General features: G+C 49.1%; 1 protein-coding gene across 2 annotated transcripts in view; it reads left to right on the top strand.

Moving 5' to 3' along the window:
• JAM3 (junctional adhesion molecule 3) overlaps window positions 1-17,741 on the top strand; it is a 59,289-nt gene extending 41,548 nt beyond the window's left edge. Inside the window, exons 2-9 of one of the 2 annotated variants that reach the window (XR_010841535.1) lie at window positions 9,980-10,045; window positions 10,526-10,639; window positions 14,161-14,313; window positions 14,731-14,933; window positions 15,390-15,489; window positions 16,329-16,649; window positions 16,735-16,789; window positions 17,062-17,741. Coding sequence is in view for 1 of the 2 variants with exons in the window: in XM_059070650.2 (XP_058926633.2) it covers window positions 9,980-10,045; window positions 10,526-10,639; window positions 14,161-14,313; window positions 14,731-14,933; window positions 15,390-15,489; window positions 16,520-16,649; window positions 16,735-16,789; window positions 17,062-17,097 (857 nt within the window). In the remaining variant the exon portion in view is untranslated. The remainder of the gene's footprint in view (window positions 1-9,979; window positions 10,046-10,525; window positions 10,640-14,160; window positions 14,314-14,730; window positions 14,934-15,389; window positions 15,490-16,328; window positions 16,650-16,734; window positions 16,790-17,061) is intronic. The other variant, XM_059070650.2, reaches the window with a different exon arrangement.
• The last annotated feature ends 209 nt before the right edge of the window (window positions 17,742-17,950 follow it).

The raw sequence follows: 17,950 nt of genomic DNA on the forward strand, positions 1-17,950 counted from the left end.
AAAGGTAGAAACAACCTAATGTCCATCAACAGATGAATGGATAAACAAGACATGGTATAAAGTCAGCACTCCGTATCTATGGGTTCCATATCCATGGATTTAACAAATGCAGATCCAAAATACTTGAAAAAAGATTCCAGAAAGTTACAAAAAGCCACACTTGAATTTGCCTCGCCCTGGCTACTTTTTATATAGCGTTGGCATTGTATTAGGCATTATAAGTAACCTAGAGATGACTTAAAGTACCTGAGAGGTTGTGTAGGTTATATGCAAACACTGGGCCACTTCATATGAAGGACTTGAGCATTCATGGATTTTGCTAGCCGAGGGGTGTCCTGGAACCAATCCGCTGCAGATACTGAGGGATGATTGCATACGTACAGTGGAATATCATTCAGCCTTAAAAGGAACGGGATGCTGCTACATGTTACATGGATGCACCTTGGAAACATCATCCTGCATGAAATAAGCCAGACATAAAAGGACAAATATTGTGTGATTCCGCTTGTGAGGTCTGTCGAGTAGGCAAGTCCAGAGACAGTGGCCTGGAGGTTGCCCGGGGCCGGGGTTCCGAAGAAGTGGGGAGCTGCTGTTCAATGGGGGTGGGGCTTCTGTTTGGTACGATGAGCAAGTTGTGGAGACAGACGGTGGTGTCGGCCACACACACTGTGCAGGTACCTAATGCCACTGACGTTTTACACGTAGAAGTGGTTAAAATGGTAAATTTTTTTTTTTTTTTTTTTTTTTTTTTTTGCGGTATGCGGGCCTCTCACTGTTGTGGCCTCTCCCGTTGCGGAGCACAGGCTCCGGACGCGCAGGCCTAGCGGCCATGGCTCACGGGCTTAGTTGCTCCGCGGCATGTGGGATCTTCCCGGACCGGGGCACGAACCCGTGTCCCCTGCATCGGCAGGCGGATTCTCAACCACTGCGCCACCAGGGAAGCCCTAAAATGGTAAATTTTATGTGTGTATGTTGTACCAGAACAAAAAACATTGTTAAATAGTCATGATGGTGAGACAGTGGGAAAAGTGGAAAACGCAGTGAGAGTACAAAGGGCGGAGCCCCACGTCTCACATTCAGTTGTAAGAATCTCCTGAGATAAAAATACCACATTTGATAAAGGGGGAATCTTTTTTTTTTTTTTTTTTTTTTTTTTTTTTTTTGCGGTACGCGGGCCTCTCACTGTTGTGGCCTCTCCCGTTGCGGAGCACAGGCTCCGGACGCGCAGGCTCAGCGGCCATGGCTCACGGGCCCAGCCGCTCTGCGGCATGTGGGATCTTCCCAGACCGGGGCTCGAACCCGTGTCCCCTGCATCGGCAGGCGGATTCTCAACCACTGCGCCACCAGGGAAGCCCGATAAAGGGGGAATCTTGATGTCACCCTGACTCCTATTTTCTCTGTTCACTAACCTTCAGCTGGGTAGGAACAGCAGACTTTCTACCTGCTGCTGCTGTTTTTTAGAGAGTCCAAAGGCAAAACCTCAGACATCACTGTTCGGTGAAATGCACTGCAGATTATTCATGACCACATGAGTATTCCTTTTATATACTTTGGTCATGAATACGTTACGCCAGTCGATTTTTTTTAATTAAAAAAAATACATTTATTTATGTGGCTGCGTCAGGTCTTAGTTGCAGCACACAGGCTCTTTGTTGCAGCGCGTGGGCGTCTCTCTAGTTGTGGCGCATGAAGTGCGCAAGCTCAGTAGTCGTGGTTTGCAGGCTTAGTTGCCCCCGCGGCATTCGGGATCTTAGCTCCCTGACCAGGGATCGAACCCATGTCCCCTGCATTGGAAGGCGGATTCTTAACCACTGGACCACCAGGGAAGTCCCATGCCAGTTGATTTTTTAACTGATGTATTCACTGAAAGAATTCAGGAGACCTTACATAAAAATTTTTATGTAAGTTTAAAGAGTTGTTAAGTATATATATGATTTCTGGTGTATTGTGAATATCAGTGCTTTAAAACTGTTAGTTCAGTTTTTTGCATACCCAGCCGATTCCAAATGCCATACTGATTTCACTATCATCATTTTAGAAATAGAGAAGTGTTCTACGATTTAATGTTGAAGTAATTATAGATCCACAGGAAGTTGCAAAGGTAGTACAGAGTGGTCCAGTGTACCCTGCTAAGTTTAAAAACCAAAATTTAGAAAGAAAACTTTCCTACAATGAATTTTTGGTCCAGCCCAACTCTGGAAAACAGTTATTAGTTTCTTTAAAAAACTAACCATGCCACAACATATGATGAGGGTTTGTGCTCTTGGGCATTTGTCCCAGAGAAAAGTTCATACGAAAGTCTGTGCACAAATGCCACAGCAGTTTTATTCATCATATAGCCCCAAACTGGAAACAACCCAGACGCCTTCAGTGCGGTGCCTCCCGGGTGCGGAGCGCTGCCTGGCTGTAGAAAGAAACAAACTGTCACTACACACAAGGTGGATGGATCTAAAGGGCTTTATTCTGAACGAAAAAGTCAGCCTCAAAAGGCCACCGACTGTGTATCTCCTGTTATATAGCATTCTCCAAATGACAGAATTACAGCCGCGGAGGACAGATTAACAGCTGCGGTGCTGGGGGATGGCGAGGGCCTGCAGGAGGGAGGTCTTTGGCGGCGGAAGAGGTCTGTGTCTTGACTGCAGCGGTGGTTACGGGAATCTTCACACGTGATAAATGATGTGCAACCGTCCACACACACTGTTCACGCGTCAGTTTTCTGGTTTTGATATTGTGCCGTAATTATGTAACAGTGGGGGAGGCTGGGTCATGGTCACATTAAATGAACACAATATACTTGGAACTTACCACACCTGCCTCCAGAGGACAGTCTTACATTTCTTTCGGAGGATTTGAATAGAAACAGACAACTACACATGTCTTAGATTCCTTGTAAGTCCAAGATTTAATAATGGATTCCTGGGCAAGAGGAAAAAGAGAGTAGCCACATTACAGCTCTGTGAGCCAACTGAATTCAACTAAATGATTTTCTGGAAAACTCAAGGAGATCCAGTCTAGAACATACAAAATGCACATTGATTTATTCGGTAAACACTTTTGGAGTCCCTGCTAAATACCATTCCACACTAGATTTGAAGCTATAAAGATGAGTGCGTATGATAATTGTTTCTTTGTACTGTTTGATAGAATGTAAGCTCCACGAGGGCGTAGATTTTTATCTTTTATTCATGTATCGTCCCTCATGTTTAGGCCAGTATCTGGCTTATAAAAGGCAATAAATAAATAAATTGCTGAACGACTGGATGGTCCCAAAGAGCTGAGTCTGGTAGGCAAGCCAAGGTTGGTATGAAATTAAAGAGGAACAGCTGCATGTGACGGATGCTGTCACGGACTTTCCCCTTTTTTCTCCTCCTGCCAAAAACCCTTTGCTCAGTGTTACATCACGCAGCCTCGGTGTGTTGCGACAGCGCCGGGAGGCTGCCCTGTGTCAGAACCTCACGCCCAGGCACTGGCCCTCATCCAGAGGAGCTACCTACGACGTCTTCAGGCGTTTGGCCTGGGGCTTCCGGTCCTCACAAACACCGTTCTGATACACGAGTTACTTGTGTATTTTGAAGCGGGACCCTGGGCTGTTGGAGGCGGGCAGAGTAAGCCGGTTTCACATCCAAGAGCGGTTTGGTAGCAGAAGGAAACGCTGAGCAGAGACTCAGCGTGGCAGAGCCAGGGCCCGGCCGCCGTGAGCCGCCGCCTCGTCCAGCTCTGCCCTCGCTCGCGTGGTTGGGCAGGACAGAGTCAGGCCTCGGGGCGCATTCACCTTGGCCACAGTGCGGCGGGGAGAGGAGAGGTGATTACCTGCATCATCTGGGGCTGTGTTACCTTAGCTTCTTTTAGGTTATAAGAAACAAGTGGTCTCGGTTTCCCTAAGCGGTTTATTGTGAAGTCGGCCCCCGTGACAACCTGACCTTTGTGGACACTAGAGTAACCTCGGTGTCCCCTTCTTGTCCCCTGGCTCATCTGTCGCCAGCTCTGCGTCCTCAGGCTGTGCTTCAGCTGTTTCTCTCGTGACTGTAAACTCTCTAGTTTATTCTCTTATTTCCCTCAGCTTCGTACTTCTCCAGAGAAAGCCTCAGATTGGGTTGTCCTGTCATTATCCGGTCAGGCAAAGATCTCGTGACTTACCTCTAAGGCCCCTTAGATGGCCTTTGGGTCGGAAGCTGATCCCCGGTCATAGTCTTCTGGGACCGCAGTTTCGGTGTCTCGTCGCCTAAATTACAGTGATCGCACTGAAAGGACTGTCTGAGGTCACTTTCCTTAGAGGGAACCTGTGTGGCCTTGGTAGACGCTCAGAGCGTCTCGGGTTCCTCTCTGTTAGTGGGTCCCTGGGGGCTTCTGGGTGGAAGGAGGAGTGGAAAGGGCTGCATTAGTGTGGGTGGGTTTCCCCGAAAGGAGTATCGCATGGTTACAGCAGGCACTACCTGTCCTGGCTCTGAAATCTAAAGCGGAAGTGACTGTTTGAGCAACTAATGACAGTTCAGGTATATTATACTTCTTCTTTTTTTTTTTAATTTTAAAGTTTATTTATTTATTTAGGCTCTGTTGGGTCTTCGTTGCTGTGCGTGGGCTTTCTCTAGTTGCGGCGAGCAGGGGCTACTCCTTGTTGCGGTGCGCGGGCTTCTCATTGCGGTGGCTTCTCTTGTTGTGGAGCACGGGCTCTAGAGCGCAGGCTCAGTAGTTGTGGTGCACAGGCTTAGTTGCTCCGCGGCACGTGGGATCCTCCCGGACCGGGGCACGAACCCGCGTCCCCTGCATCGGCAGGCGGATTCTTAAGCACTGCACCACCAGGGAAGCCACTATACTTCTGATTTTCATCCCTATTATTACATTCTTTAAGGGTTCTGCTGTAATTAATGAAGTCTTACTAAATAAGACAGAAAGCTTCAAAACACATACTTGGAATGTATACATGTAGCCGAACCATTAAATAAGATTTAAAAATAAAAGAATGGATTGTTGTGACCTGCAGCTCAGAGTACAAGTCTTCACATTTTCTTACCTGGTGTGGTAAGCTGCGGTCCAGGGACCTTAATGAGGGTTAACATAGGAAGGCCTTCTCTGGGGATGGCATATTCTCCTAGAGGCCAAGGAGCTGAAGAATGACACTTTGTATGTGGTCAATGTACCTAGTTGATCTTGTCTCCAAGAAATCAGCTAAGACATTTTGAGACCATGATAACTGATTTCAATGTTCTTTAAACACGTGGATAGTCAGGTGCTAATTTTGAAAGAGATCACCATGCAAATAGCATATTTTGATTTCAGTGATAGCTTCACTCAGCTATCTAAGCTTCATGAAAATCACCATGTTGTTATTTTTCTTATTTTACCAAAGACTGGTGCAAACTTTTTAATGGATGGAAATCACGGGTTAGATAAACAGCTAATCCAGCAAGGTGGTCTCTTACTTGGTTGGTAACTGTACCCAGAATGTCCATGCCATCCTGCAGGGGAAGGTACCAGGCAGGAGGGAGGAATGACAAGAAGGCCCATGTGGGTCTGGGAGATGATGGAAAGATTAACAATGACTCTAAGCAAGAGAAAATTCTTAAAAATTTTTTTATTGAGGTAACATTGATTTATAACATTACATAAGCTTCGTGTGCACAGCATTATACTTCTACTTCTGTATCCACTACAGCAGCTTACCACCAAGAGTTCACTTTCCATGCATCACCATATTGACCCCCTTTACCCATCCGCACCCCCTCTGGTAACCATTACTCTCTTCTCTATATCTACATGTTTGTTATAGTTTGGTTTGGTTCGTTTATTTTGTCATTTTGTTTGTTTTTTATATTCCACGTATGAGTGAAATCATATGGTATTTGTCTTTCTTCACCTGATATTTCACTTAGCATAATATCCTCAAGGTTCATCCATGTTGCTGCAAATGGCAAGGTTCCATCCTTTTTTATGGCTGAGTAATATTCCATTCCACACACACACACACACACACACACACACACACACACACACACACACACACACACACACACGCCACATCTTTATCCACTTTTCCATTGATGGCCACTTAGGTTGCTTCCATATCTTGGCTACTATAAATAATGCTGCAATGAACATAGGGGTGCATATATCTTTTATAATTAGTGTTTTTGTTTTTTTTCGATAAATACCCAGGAGTGGAATTGCTCAGTCATATGGTAGTTCTAGTGTTAGTTTTTTGAGGATCTCCATACTGTTTTCCACAGTGGCTGCACCAATTTACATTATCCACATGCACTGTGGTTTCCTTTTCTCCACATCCTTGCCAACACTTGTTATTTCTTGCCTTTTTGATAACAGCCATTCTGACAGATATAATGTGATACCTCATTGTGGTTTTGATTTGCGTTTCCCTGATGATTAGTGATGTTGAACATCTTTTCATGTCTGTTGGCCATCTGTATGTCTTCTTTGGAAAAATGTTCAGTTCCTCTGCCCATTTTTTAATCAGGTTATTTGGGGGCTTTTTATTGTTCTTTATATATTTTGAGTATTAATGCCTTATTGGATATATGATTTGCAAATATCTTCTATTTGGTAGCTTGTGTTTTCATTTTGTTGATTTCTTTGCTGTGCAAAAGGTTTTTAGTTTGATGTGGTCCCATTTGTTTTTTTTTGCTTTTGTTTCCCTTGCTGAGGAGGCATATCTAGAAAGATATTGCTAAGACTGATGTCAAAGGCGTACTGCCTGTGTTTTCTTTTAGAGTTTTATGGTTTCATGGCTTACATTCAATCTTTAATCCATTTGGGGTTGATTTTTGTGTATGGCATATGATAGTCATCTAGTTTCAATTTTGGTTTTTTTTGCATGTGGCTGTGCAGTTTTCCCAACACCATTTATTGAAGACTATCCTTTCTCCATTGTATGCTGTTTGCTCCTTTGTCATAAATTAATTGTCTGTATATGTGTGGGTTTATTTCTGGACTTTCAATGCTGTTCCATTGAGCTATATCTGTTTTTCTGCCAATATCATGCTTTTTTGAGTTCTAAAGCTTTATAATATAGTTTGAAACCAGGGAGTGTGTTATCTCCAGCTTTGTTCTTTTTTTCTCAGGATTGCTTTGGTTATTCAGGGTCTTTTGTGGTTGTATATAAATTTTAGAATTTTTTGTCCTATTTCTGTGGAAAAATAAAAATGCCCTTGGGATGTTGATAGGGATTGCATTGAATCTGTGGTTGCTTTAGGTAATATGGACATTTTAACAGTGTTAATTCTTTCAGTCCATGAGCACAGAATGTCTTTCCATTTCTTTGTGTCTTCTTCAGTTTCTTTGAACAATGTCTTATAGATTTCTGTGTACAGGTCTTTCACCTCCTTCATAAAATTTATTCTTGGGTTATTTAATTCTTTTTGTTTGTTGCAGTTGTAAATGGGATTGTTTTCTTAATTTCTCTTTCTGCTAGCTTGTTAATGTTTAGAAATAGAACATATTTCTGTATGTTGATTTTGTACCCTTCAACTTTACTGAATTCATTTATTATATCTAATAGTTTTTTGGTGGAGTCTTTAGGATTTTCTGTATATAAAATCATGTCATCTACAAATAGTGATAATTTCACTTCTTCCTTTCCAATTTGGATGTTCTTTTTTTTGTTAATTCTTTTTCTTTTTAAAAAAATTTATTTATTTTTTGGCTGTGTTGGGTCTTTGTTGCTGCACACGGGCTTTCTCTAGTTGTGGTGAGTGGGGGCTACTCTTTGTTGTGGTGTGTGGGCTTCTCATCGCGGTGGCTTCTCTGGTTGCAGAGCATGGGCCCTAGAGCACGTGGGCTCCAGCACTTGCGGCGCATGGGCTCAGTAGTTGTGACTCGTGGGCTCTAGAGCGCAGGCTTGGTAATTGTGGCGCATGGGCTTAGTTGCTCCATGGCATGTGGATCTTCCCGGACCAGGGATCAAACCTGCGTCCCCTGCATTGGCAGGCGGATTCTTAACCACTGGGCCACCAGGGAAGTCCCCAGATGTTTTAATTTTCTTTTCATGGCTAATTGCTCTGGCTAGGACTTCCTGTGTTGAATAGGAGTGGTGAGAGTGGGCATCCTTGTTCCCGATTTTAAAGGAAAGCTTGGGGGCTTCCCTGGTGGTGCAGTGGTTGGGAGTCCGCCTGCCAATGCGGGGGATACAGGTTCGTCCCCCGGTCCGGGAGGATCCCACATGCCGCGGAGCGGCTGGGCCCGTGGGCCGTGGCCGCTGGGCCTGTGCGCCCGGAGCCTGTGCCCCGCAGCGGGAGAGGCCACGGCAGTGAGAGGCCCGTGTACCACAAAAAAAAAAAAAAAAGGAAAGCTTGGGCTTCCCTGGTGGCGCAGTGGTTGAGAGTCCACCTGCCGATGCAGGGGACACGGGTTCGTGCCCCAGTCGGGGAAGATCCCACATGCCGCGGAGCAGCTGGGCCCGTGAGCCATGGCCACTGAGCCTGTGTGTTCGGAGCCTGTGCTCCGCAATGGGAGAGGCCACAACAGTGAGAGGCCCGCGTACTGAAAAAAATAAAAAAATAAAGGAAAGCTTTTAGTTTTTCACTGTAGAGCAGCGGCCCCCAACCTTTTTGGCACCAGGGACCGGTTTCATGGAAGACAGTTTTTCCTCGGACTGGGGGAGGTGGGGGATGGTTTAGGCGGTAATGTGAGAGATGGTCAGGCAGTGATGTGAGCAACAGGGAGTGGAAGATGAAGCTTCGGTTGCTTGCCCGCCGTTTATCTCCTGCTATGTGGCCTGGTTCCTAACAGGCCTACTGGTCCGCAGCCCGGAGGTTGGGGACCCTTGCTGTAGAGTGTGATGTTAGCTGTGGGTTTGTCATTTGTGGCTTTTATTATGTTGAGCTTCCTTCTATACCCATTTTTTTGAGAGTTTTGTCATAAATAGGTGTTGAATCTTGTGAAATGTTCTTTCTGCATCTACTGAGATGCTCATGTGGTTTTTATCCTTCATTTTGTTAATGTGGTGTATCATGTTCGTTGATTTGTGGATGTTGAACCATCCTTGCATCCCTGGGATAAGTCCCATTTGTTCATGGTGTATGATCTTTTTAATGTATTGTTGTGTTCAGTTTGCTAATATTTTGTTGAGAATTTTTGCATCTATGTTCATCAGAGATATTGGCCTGTAACTTTCTTTTCGTGTGTTATCTTTGTCTGGTTTTGGTATCAGGGTAATGTTGGCCTTGAAAAATGAGTTAGGAAGTATTCTCTCCTCTTCAGTTTTTGGGGATAGTTTGAGAAGGACAGGTATAAAATCTTTGAATGTTTGGTAAGGATTTACCAGTGAAGCTGACTGGTCCTGGACTTTTGTTTGGGGGGAGCTTTTTTTGTTGTTGTTGTGGTACGTGGGCTTCTCACTGTTGTGGCCTCTCCCGCTGCGGAGCACAGGCTCCGGACGCGCAGGCTCAGCGGCCACGGCTCACGGGCCCAGCCGCTCTGCGGCATGTGGGATCTTCCCAGACCGGGGCACGAACCTGTGTCCCCTGCATCGGCAGGCAGACTCTCAACCACTGCGCCACCAGGGAAGCCCTGGGGGGAGCTTTTGATTACTGTTTCAGTCTCCTTACTAGTGATCTAGTTAGATTTTCTTTCTTCATGATTCACTCTTAGAAAGTTGTATGATTCTAAGAATTTGTCCATTTCTTCTAGGTTGTCCAGTCTGTTGTTGTGTAGCTCTCTTACAATCCTTTTTTAAACAGTGCATTCTTAGAGGAAGGTCTTGAAAGTGCTAGGGGCTTTGTTCAGGGACTAAGAAGGGAAGTGCACTCTGAGAATTCTCTTTCTCCTGGGTTCCTTCCAGGGAAGCTCAGACTGAGAGAAAGCAGTCACCCTGCTGTACCTAAGAGACATTGTTTTGGAATATGACATTTTACATCCTCTGTGGTTAGTGATTGTAGCCTCCATGAAGGGAAAGTCTGATCTCAAGTGTGGGTTCTCTGCTCTTTTAGTGTTGCATTGTCTCTGATTTTACTTTTCTTTTTTCCTTCAGGCTGCTTGATAGGGGCTGTGAATCTCAAATCCAGCAACCGAAACCCAGTGGTACAGGAATTTGAAAGTAAGTACAAGGCAGGGTTTAGGCAAAGGGGCACCACTTGGTGGTGTGGCAGCCGACGCAGGATAGACACACACGGATGTGTCCTGCCCGAGAGGCTTGTGGGCGGCTGGCTCGCCAGCAGGCATCTGATGTGCACGTGTGAGTGAAGCACTGCTTCAGCAGCCCACGGGCAACTCCGCAGGCTTTCTGTTGGCTGAAACCTGATTCCTGGCCTGGCTTTGCGTTTACGCAACCAAGAACATTCTTATATACAAGCAGAGTATTAGGGGGAACGTGTACTCTCTTCAATAAAAGTCTTTGCTAATCATCTATATTGTTTTTCTGGCTGAAACTAAAGTCTCTTGGAGCCTGGAGCTAGCGAGATTTTTAATCTACATGACAGACCTAAATATACATAGAGCTTGCAGGGTCTGGGTATACAAGTGAACCTAAAATTGTTCCACATTCACTGACAGTTCTCTTTTTTCCCTTGCTCATTAGGTGTGGAACTATCTTGTATCATTACGGACTCACAGACAAATGACCCCAGGATTGAGTGGAAGAAAATCCAAGATGAACAAACCACATATGTGTTTTTTGACAACAAAATTCAGGGTATGATCTTGTGGTCCTCTCATTTGTACAGAAGGCCCAGGCATGCGCTTGTGGCCAAGACTTTGCTCTAGCTAGACCTGCATCTGTAGCCAGGATTGGTGTTCTGTCTTGTTTTACGTGTGGAAAAGTCAACATGCAAAAGTAGTGAGAATAGTGTATGGAACTCCCTGCACCTGTGACCCTGCTTCAATAAATATCACTTCATCAGTTAGGATTTTAGTCCACACGCAGCTGTAGCTTTGAGGTATCTAAGTGAACATTCTCCGAGGCCATCTCCCCATTGTGACCCACGACTTTATAAGTTAAGTGACTTCATTAGTAGGACAGTATGGAACAGCAGGGGGACAGCAGCGCCCACCGCACACACTTGGGTGCCGAGCGCACGGCGCAGGAGGGCAGGGTAGGGGCTGCAGAGACGCGCTGGGCCAGGATCACGTGGGGCAGAAAGACAGGGAAGCGCAGGGAGCTTCTTGGAGGGACCACCGGGTCTCGGCCCAGCAGGGGAGGGTGGACACGAGGTGGATGGCGCTTGGAAGGCCTCAGAAGGGGCGTGACGTGGTCCCACTGATGCTTTAGAGACGGGGGGGGGGGGGGTGTGTGTGTGGTTGCTTTGCAGACAGGGGGCTGGTGGTGGGCACAGCTGAGAGCAGGGCCCAGTTCAGGATTCTTCTGCAGAGGCCAGGAGAGGAACAGCAGGCGGATGGAAGAGTCAGCGCAGCTGCAGAGGCGGGCAGCCCTGATCCCTCTGAGAACATGACAGTGGGGGTTTCAGGGAAGGGGTGGAGGCTTTGCGGATCAACCTGAAGCCACCGCCTTTCTGCCTCAGGTCCTCCACATCATCAGGGGTCATGGGCTCTTAAAAACAGTTCGGGGGCTTCCCTGGTGGCGCGGTGGTTGAGAGTCCGCCTGCCGATGCAGGGGACGCGGGTTCGTGCCCCGGTCTGGGAAGATCCCACGTGCCGCGGAGCGGCTGGGCCCGTGAGCCATGGCCACTGAGCCTGCGCGTCTGGAGCCTGTGCTCCGGAACGGGAGAGGCCGCAACAGTGAGAGGCCCACGTACCGCAAAAAAAAAAAAAAAACCCAGTTCGGTCCCCACCAGTATCCTCCCACCTCTGATTTAGGAAGAGATGGCAATGTTATTCTCAGGAAACAAATGGGTTTTCTCTGGGAGCTTCATCAGGCTGTTCTTGATAAGCCCTGATGGAGTGGGAATTTCTTAAGCAACTTTGTTTCTTCCCAGAAATTGCCACACAAAATAGAGGCCTGGAGGGAGACCTTGCCTTAGGGCAGGGCTGTGCCAGCAGCGCCTGATGGGTTTGCATTTACTTGTTTCCCACACGGTGGAGGTTCTGACCCCTGCTGATGCCTGATGACAACCTTCCCACTAGAAAACGCCTTCGGAAATGTTCGTTCTCTTATCAAAAGCATTTCGCTGTTTTCCATCGCATGTGGTAAATCCTTCCTAGACTTGTCACCAATTGGCAGGTTTAGTAAATTCGTTTCTAATTTTCATGTCATTTTCTTTTCTAACTCTTTCCCCATTTGTCAGTGCCCGGGTTCTTTGTGCTGCTTTGAAAAAGTTACTGTGTCCTTTATGCTCTAAAAATGTTTTAATTGACGGTCTTCCCTGGTGGCGCAGGGGTTGGGAGTCTGCCTGCCGATGCAGGGGACGCGGGTTCGGGACGCGGGTTCGTGCCCTGGGCCGGGAGGATCCCACGTGCCGCGGAGCGGCTGGGCCCGTGAGCCGTGGCCGCTGAGCCTGCGCGTCCGGAGCCTGTGCTCCGCAACGGGAGAGGCCACAACAGTGAGAGGCCCGCGTAACACACACACACACGTTTTAATTGAGACACGGTAACTCACATAACATGAAACTTACTGTTTTGAAGCGTGTAGTTCGTGGTTACTATATTCAGCAAAGATGTGTGGCCATCACTGTCAGATTCCAGCACATCCCCACCCCCAAAAGAAACCGTGTCCATCCCTTCTTCCCGGACCTGGCAGCCACTAATCCACTTTGTCTCTGTGGATTTGCCTGTTCTAGACGCTTCCTATAAATGGGATCATACAATATTTGGTCCTGGCTTCTTTCACTTAATGTATCGTTTTCAAGGTTCATCCATGTTGTAGCAAGTGTCTGTACTTTGTTGTTCTTTAAAAAAAAAAATGTATTTGGCCTTGTCGGGTCTGAGTTGCAGCACGTGGGATATTCATTGCGGCATGTGGCATCTTTAGTTGTGGCACACGGGCTCTAGAGTGCGCAGGCTTAATTGCCCCGTGGCATGTGGGATCTTAGTTCCCTGACCAGAGATTGAACCCCCGTCCCCTGCATTGGAAGGTGGATTCTTAACCACTGGACCACCAGGGAAGTCCCTGTTCTTGTTTATATCGATGAATAATATTCCATTATAGATATGCCACATTTTTAATGCATTTCATCAACTGCTGTACATTTGGGTTGTTTCCATTTTCTATTATCAATAATGCTCATAAACACTGTACAGGTTTTTGTGCAAACGTAATTTTTCACTTCTTGGGGATAATGAGCAGGAGTACAATTGTGGGGTCATATGGTGACACGTTTAGTATTTTAAGAAACTGCCAAACTTTTCCACAGTGGCTGGACAATTTTACGTTCCCTTGGCTGTGTGTTTCCCCATATCCTCGGTAACGCTTGCGATTATCCATTGTTTTGATCCCAGTCATCCTAGGGGGTGTGAAGTGGTATCTCGTGGTTCTGATTTGCCTTTCCCTGACAGCTAATGATGTTGAGAATCTTTTCGTGTGCTTATTGGCTATTTGTGTATCTTTCTGGAGACATGTCTATTCAAATCCTTTGTCCATTTTTAATTAGGTTGTTTATTTGTTGAATTGTGAATTTTCATACATTCTGTATACTAGTCCTTTGTCAGATATATGATTTTCTCCCAGTCAGCGGATTGTCTTCTTACTTGCTTCTGTCCTTTGAAGCACAAAAGTTTTAAATTTTTTATGAAAGGCTCGTGAGGGCTGATATAACTTTGTGTGTGGGGGGGGGGGGGGCTTGTGTTTCTGGTGACCTAAGAGATCACTGTCTAATCCAAGGTCATGGTTATTCGTGTCTCTGTTTTTTCCTAAGGGTTTCACAGTTGCAGCTTGTGCAGTAAGGTTTGTGTTGTGTGTGGCGTGTGGTGTGAGGTACGGGTCCGTGTCGCTCTCTTGCACGGGGGTACCCAGTTGTCCCAGCACCATTTGTGGAACGCTGCTTGTCTTTTAATGTTGTTTGACTTGTTTTCTCTTTCGATGGGGAACCCTTTCTGGGAATGATGAACAGGAAAGGAGGCCCTTGCCTTAACAACAGACACACACGGCCGAGTCCTCTTACGGCCCAGGCGCTCCCTTGGTGCTCGGCGTTCTCACAGGAACGGAGACGAGCCAGTTGCAGTTTTCCTGCCGAGGCACCAGAGATGGCCCCGGAACCTCCTCCTTCAAGCGGCAGAGCTGTCTGTAAAGAGCCCCTCAGTGCCCTGTCTCCTCCTGTACAGGAGACCTGGCCGGCCGTGCAGAACTGCTGGGGAAAACCTCTCTGAAGATCTGGAATGTGACCCGGACGGACTCGGCCCTTTACCGCTGTGAGGTGGTTGCCCGGCACGACCGCAAGGAGATTGATGAGATTGTCATCGAGTTAACTGTGCAAGGTGCGGTGCACGTGGGGTGGCGGCCCCTGCCCTCGGCTCACACGCCTTCCTGTGGGGAGAAGGACCACCAGCTTCCTTCCTTCCTTCCTTCGCGTCTCCCGTCACGTCCCCCAGGGTGTGGCGCGGGGCGGGGCGGGGCAGGGGGAGCTCAGGCTGCCTGCGCTGGGTTGGAGGTGAGAGAAGGGGAGCTTCTGCCTATTCTGTCCACCTGCTAGAGGGGGCGGAGGCACCGGGAACGCTGGGGGGTCACCAAGGGGGGCAGCCACAGGCGGCGCAAGCTGCGGGGGAGCGGGCCTTCCCGCGCCGCGGTGTCTGGCGCCTGGCGGGCGCGCTTGTTCTTGGAGCAGGTCCCTCGTGGGCTGCGGTAGGAACAGGGCCCTGTTGCTGACCGTCATCCCCGCCATGCTTCTCCTGCAGTGAAGCCGGTGCCCCCAGCGTGCAGGGTGCCGAGGGCTGTGCCTGTGGGCAAGGCGGCCACGCTGACCTGCCAGGAGGGCGAGGGCTACCCCCGGCCTCACTACAGCTGGTACCGCAACGACGTGCCGCTGCCCACAGATTCCAGGGCCAACCCCCGGTTCCGCAACTCCTCCTTCCTCTTCAATCCCGACACGGGCACTCTGGTAAGGTCTCTCCAAAGAGGGGCGGGTGCGCACGTCTGTCTAATGGGAAGAGCGGCTATTAAGAGACAGTAAACTTCACGAGACGGCAGCTTCGAACCCCGCACGTCGGGGACCCTGCCCTCCCTTTAGAGACAGAAAAGTTGTAAGGGGGCCAAGGAAAGGGGGCAGAGTCCCGAGGCAGCTGGGACTTGCTCCTTGGCCGCACGTCTGATGTTAAGGAACTGCTGGCTGCGTTCAGCACGGTTGTGGTGTCGCGGGCACGACTTTAAAAAGTCCTTCTAGAGACGCACGGATGCTCGTGGACGACCCTGTGGCGGGCAGTGAGGAGGCAGCGGGTGGGAGTCGTGTGCGCATGAAGCCCGGCTGCTGCCGGCTGTGGCGCCCCTGGCACGGAGGGGACTCACCGTGCACCGAGCCCTGCTGGCGGGTCCCCGTTCACTCCCAGTCCCCAAACAGGTGTTCAGCGCCATCCACAAGGAGGACTCGGGCCAGTACTACTGCATCGCGTCCAACGACGCGGGCTCGGCCCGCTGCGAGGAGCAGGACATGGAAGTGTGTGAGTATCTCTGCCGAGCCTCGCCCTGTGGGCCGGCGGGTGGACGGCACGGTCGCGCCTGCCGGGGCCCCTCAGCCGTGGCCCCTGTGTGCAGCACACGGGCTCCGCCAGGTCCGGAGGGAGGAGCACCGGGAGCGGCTGAGGGACTGACACGCAGGTCCTCTCCGCATCATGGAACTCTTAACGACGTTTCATGAACTCCGTTTCTTTGGTAACTGATAGAATTATCGAGACACAAGGTTCTCCGGAAATGTATCAAGTTTAACCGTTTTGCAGTAAGCTGAAACCCAGGGTTTAGCCCCGGTAATTCTACCCTGTTCGGGTGCTTCTTTCTCTGGGGGTGTTGGCTCTCGGGGGAGAGGGGGGGTTGAGGGCAGGACGGGGTTAGATTTCAGGGCCCACCCTCCCCTGTGGAGTCAGCCTCGAGGCGACTCTTCTGGCTGCTGTCCGATTTGGGAAGCTGCTCTCGGCAGGAGGAAGACTGCTGGGCTTTGCCCCAGACCTCTGGACTCGACGGATAAGAGCTTGGGAACTGACATTATGAAATCAAAATTTCAAATGGACTTATTTTTAAATAACAGTGCACTCACATTCAAGAACACTGTACTAGACGAGGGAGAATTTCAGCAGCTTCCGAGTTAGATGGCTTTGGTCACTACACCCCGTGTAGTTGCTGTTGCATTTTTAGGGCCCCATACTGAAACGAGAGAACGCAGCTGAGGGTCTCCCATGGGATGGCTGGTGGCCGCGAGGCCACGTTTGCACCTCGTATTTGCCCCTTTAAAAACAATCCGCAGCGAAGGGCAGCCCTAGAAGCTTCGGAACTTTTTCTTCCTTAGCACTCTGGTTCCTAGCTGTCGTGCAACCATGTCGTTCAGCAGTAATGTCTCCAGAGGACTGTTATGCCCCGCGGGCAGTGCCACGCGGCTTTGGTGCAGCGGGTGGGTGTCATGGCCTATGGGCAGAGGTGCTCCAGGCCGGGAGGGGCAGGGGCAGCAGGCCGCGTCTTCTGGCCCCTCCTCTTCTCCAGATGACCTCAACATCGGCGGGATTATTGGGGGCGTCCTGGTCGTCCTGACTGTACTCGCCCTGATCACAGTGGGCCTCTGCTGTGCCTACAGACGTGGCTACTTCATCAACAATGAGCACAACGGGGAAAGGTGAGCCTGTCCTACATGAGCAAAGTTCCAGTGGGCATTTCTGTGGGCCACCGGTGGCCACTCGGCTCTCCCTCCTCTGTTTCAGCTACAAGAACCCAGGGAAGCCGGATGGAGTTAACTACATCCGGACGGACGAGGAGGTAAGGCAGCCTGGAGGCTGCAGTGTCCCGAGCAGGGAAGATGACATTCCCCTGAGAACCAAGCAGGTCCCTAGAAGAGATTTCTGAGTCACGTCCAAAGCGCGAGCCCTCAGCCCTTCCTCTGGCTGTGCGCTCGTGGGGCACTCAGTCCACAGGCCTCGCGGCCTCTCCTCAGGGCACACTGTGGAGAACCGGTGTCAGGCTCCCTTCCCACCGCAAGCTGGGCCCTGCGTGGCCGCGGGTCACCCTCTAACCCGGTGTTGGCCTTGCAGGGCGACTTCAGACACAAGTCCTCGTTCGTGATCTAGACGGCAGTACGGCCGCACACACACGTGGATACCTCCACGGGGGACCCTGCTGGGAGCAGCCCCGCGAGGGGAGCCAGACGGGGCTGGACACGCGCACGAAAGCTTTTTGTTTTGGCCAAAGTTGACCGCTACTCCTTTCTTACTTTTTAACAAGCCACATGAATAAGAGTTTTCCTCAAGATGGGCACAGTCACAAGGCCAAAAAGTGACCAGGTTCTTGAGGCCGACCCCATCGGGGTCTGGGTGGCCTCAGGGCGGGCGCCAAGGGCCTGGGAGGCGCGGTGATCTGCCCCGTGGCAGGCGGTGCCGGCAGAGGGGTCAAGGCGTGAGCCTCAGCTGCAGTGACCTGGCTTCACGGTGGCCCGTAAGCCGGCGGCCCGGTGGTCAGGCCACCTCGTCCTGGGGCTTTGCTATCACTGTCCATCTTGGGGAATCTTTTGGGGTCAGCATTTTATAACAACAGTCCAAATCAGGAAGGTAAATTGCTCGTCAGGAGGAGGGTATCTTCTTACCTGTACGAACCCTGCTCATCCATGGAGGGTCCCAGTGTTGAAGGAAGACCTTCATCTTATGCTAAATCTGAAATGGTACTGATACAATGTTCTGCTTTTCTATGGGTATTTTATAAAATTTTACATTCTAAATTTTTGCTAAAGATGTATTTTGATTATTGAAAATTTCTATTTAAACTGTAAATAAGTTGTCATACAATGTTAAATAACCTCTTTTTTTTTTTGAAGTTCAACTTAAGGCAGGAGCCCAAGCTGCTCCTGTTCAATTGGAAACACCACTGAGTGTTCCTTGTGCTTAGGAAACCTTTAAGAAAATTCCAGTTGAGCATTGTCTTGGTCTG

The sequence above is a fragment of the Kogia breviceps genome, chromosome 7, assembly GCF_026419965.1.
Source record: "Kogia breviceps isolate mKogBre1 chromosome 7, mKogBre1 haplotype 1, whole genome shotgun sequence".
NCBI classification, from domain to species: Eukaryota; Metazoa; Chordata; class Mammalia; order Artiodactyla; family Physeteridae; genus Kogia; species Kogia breviceps.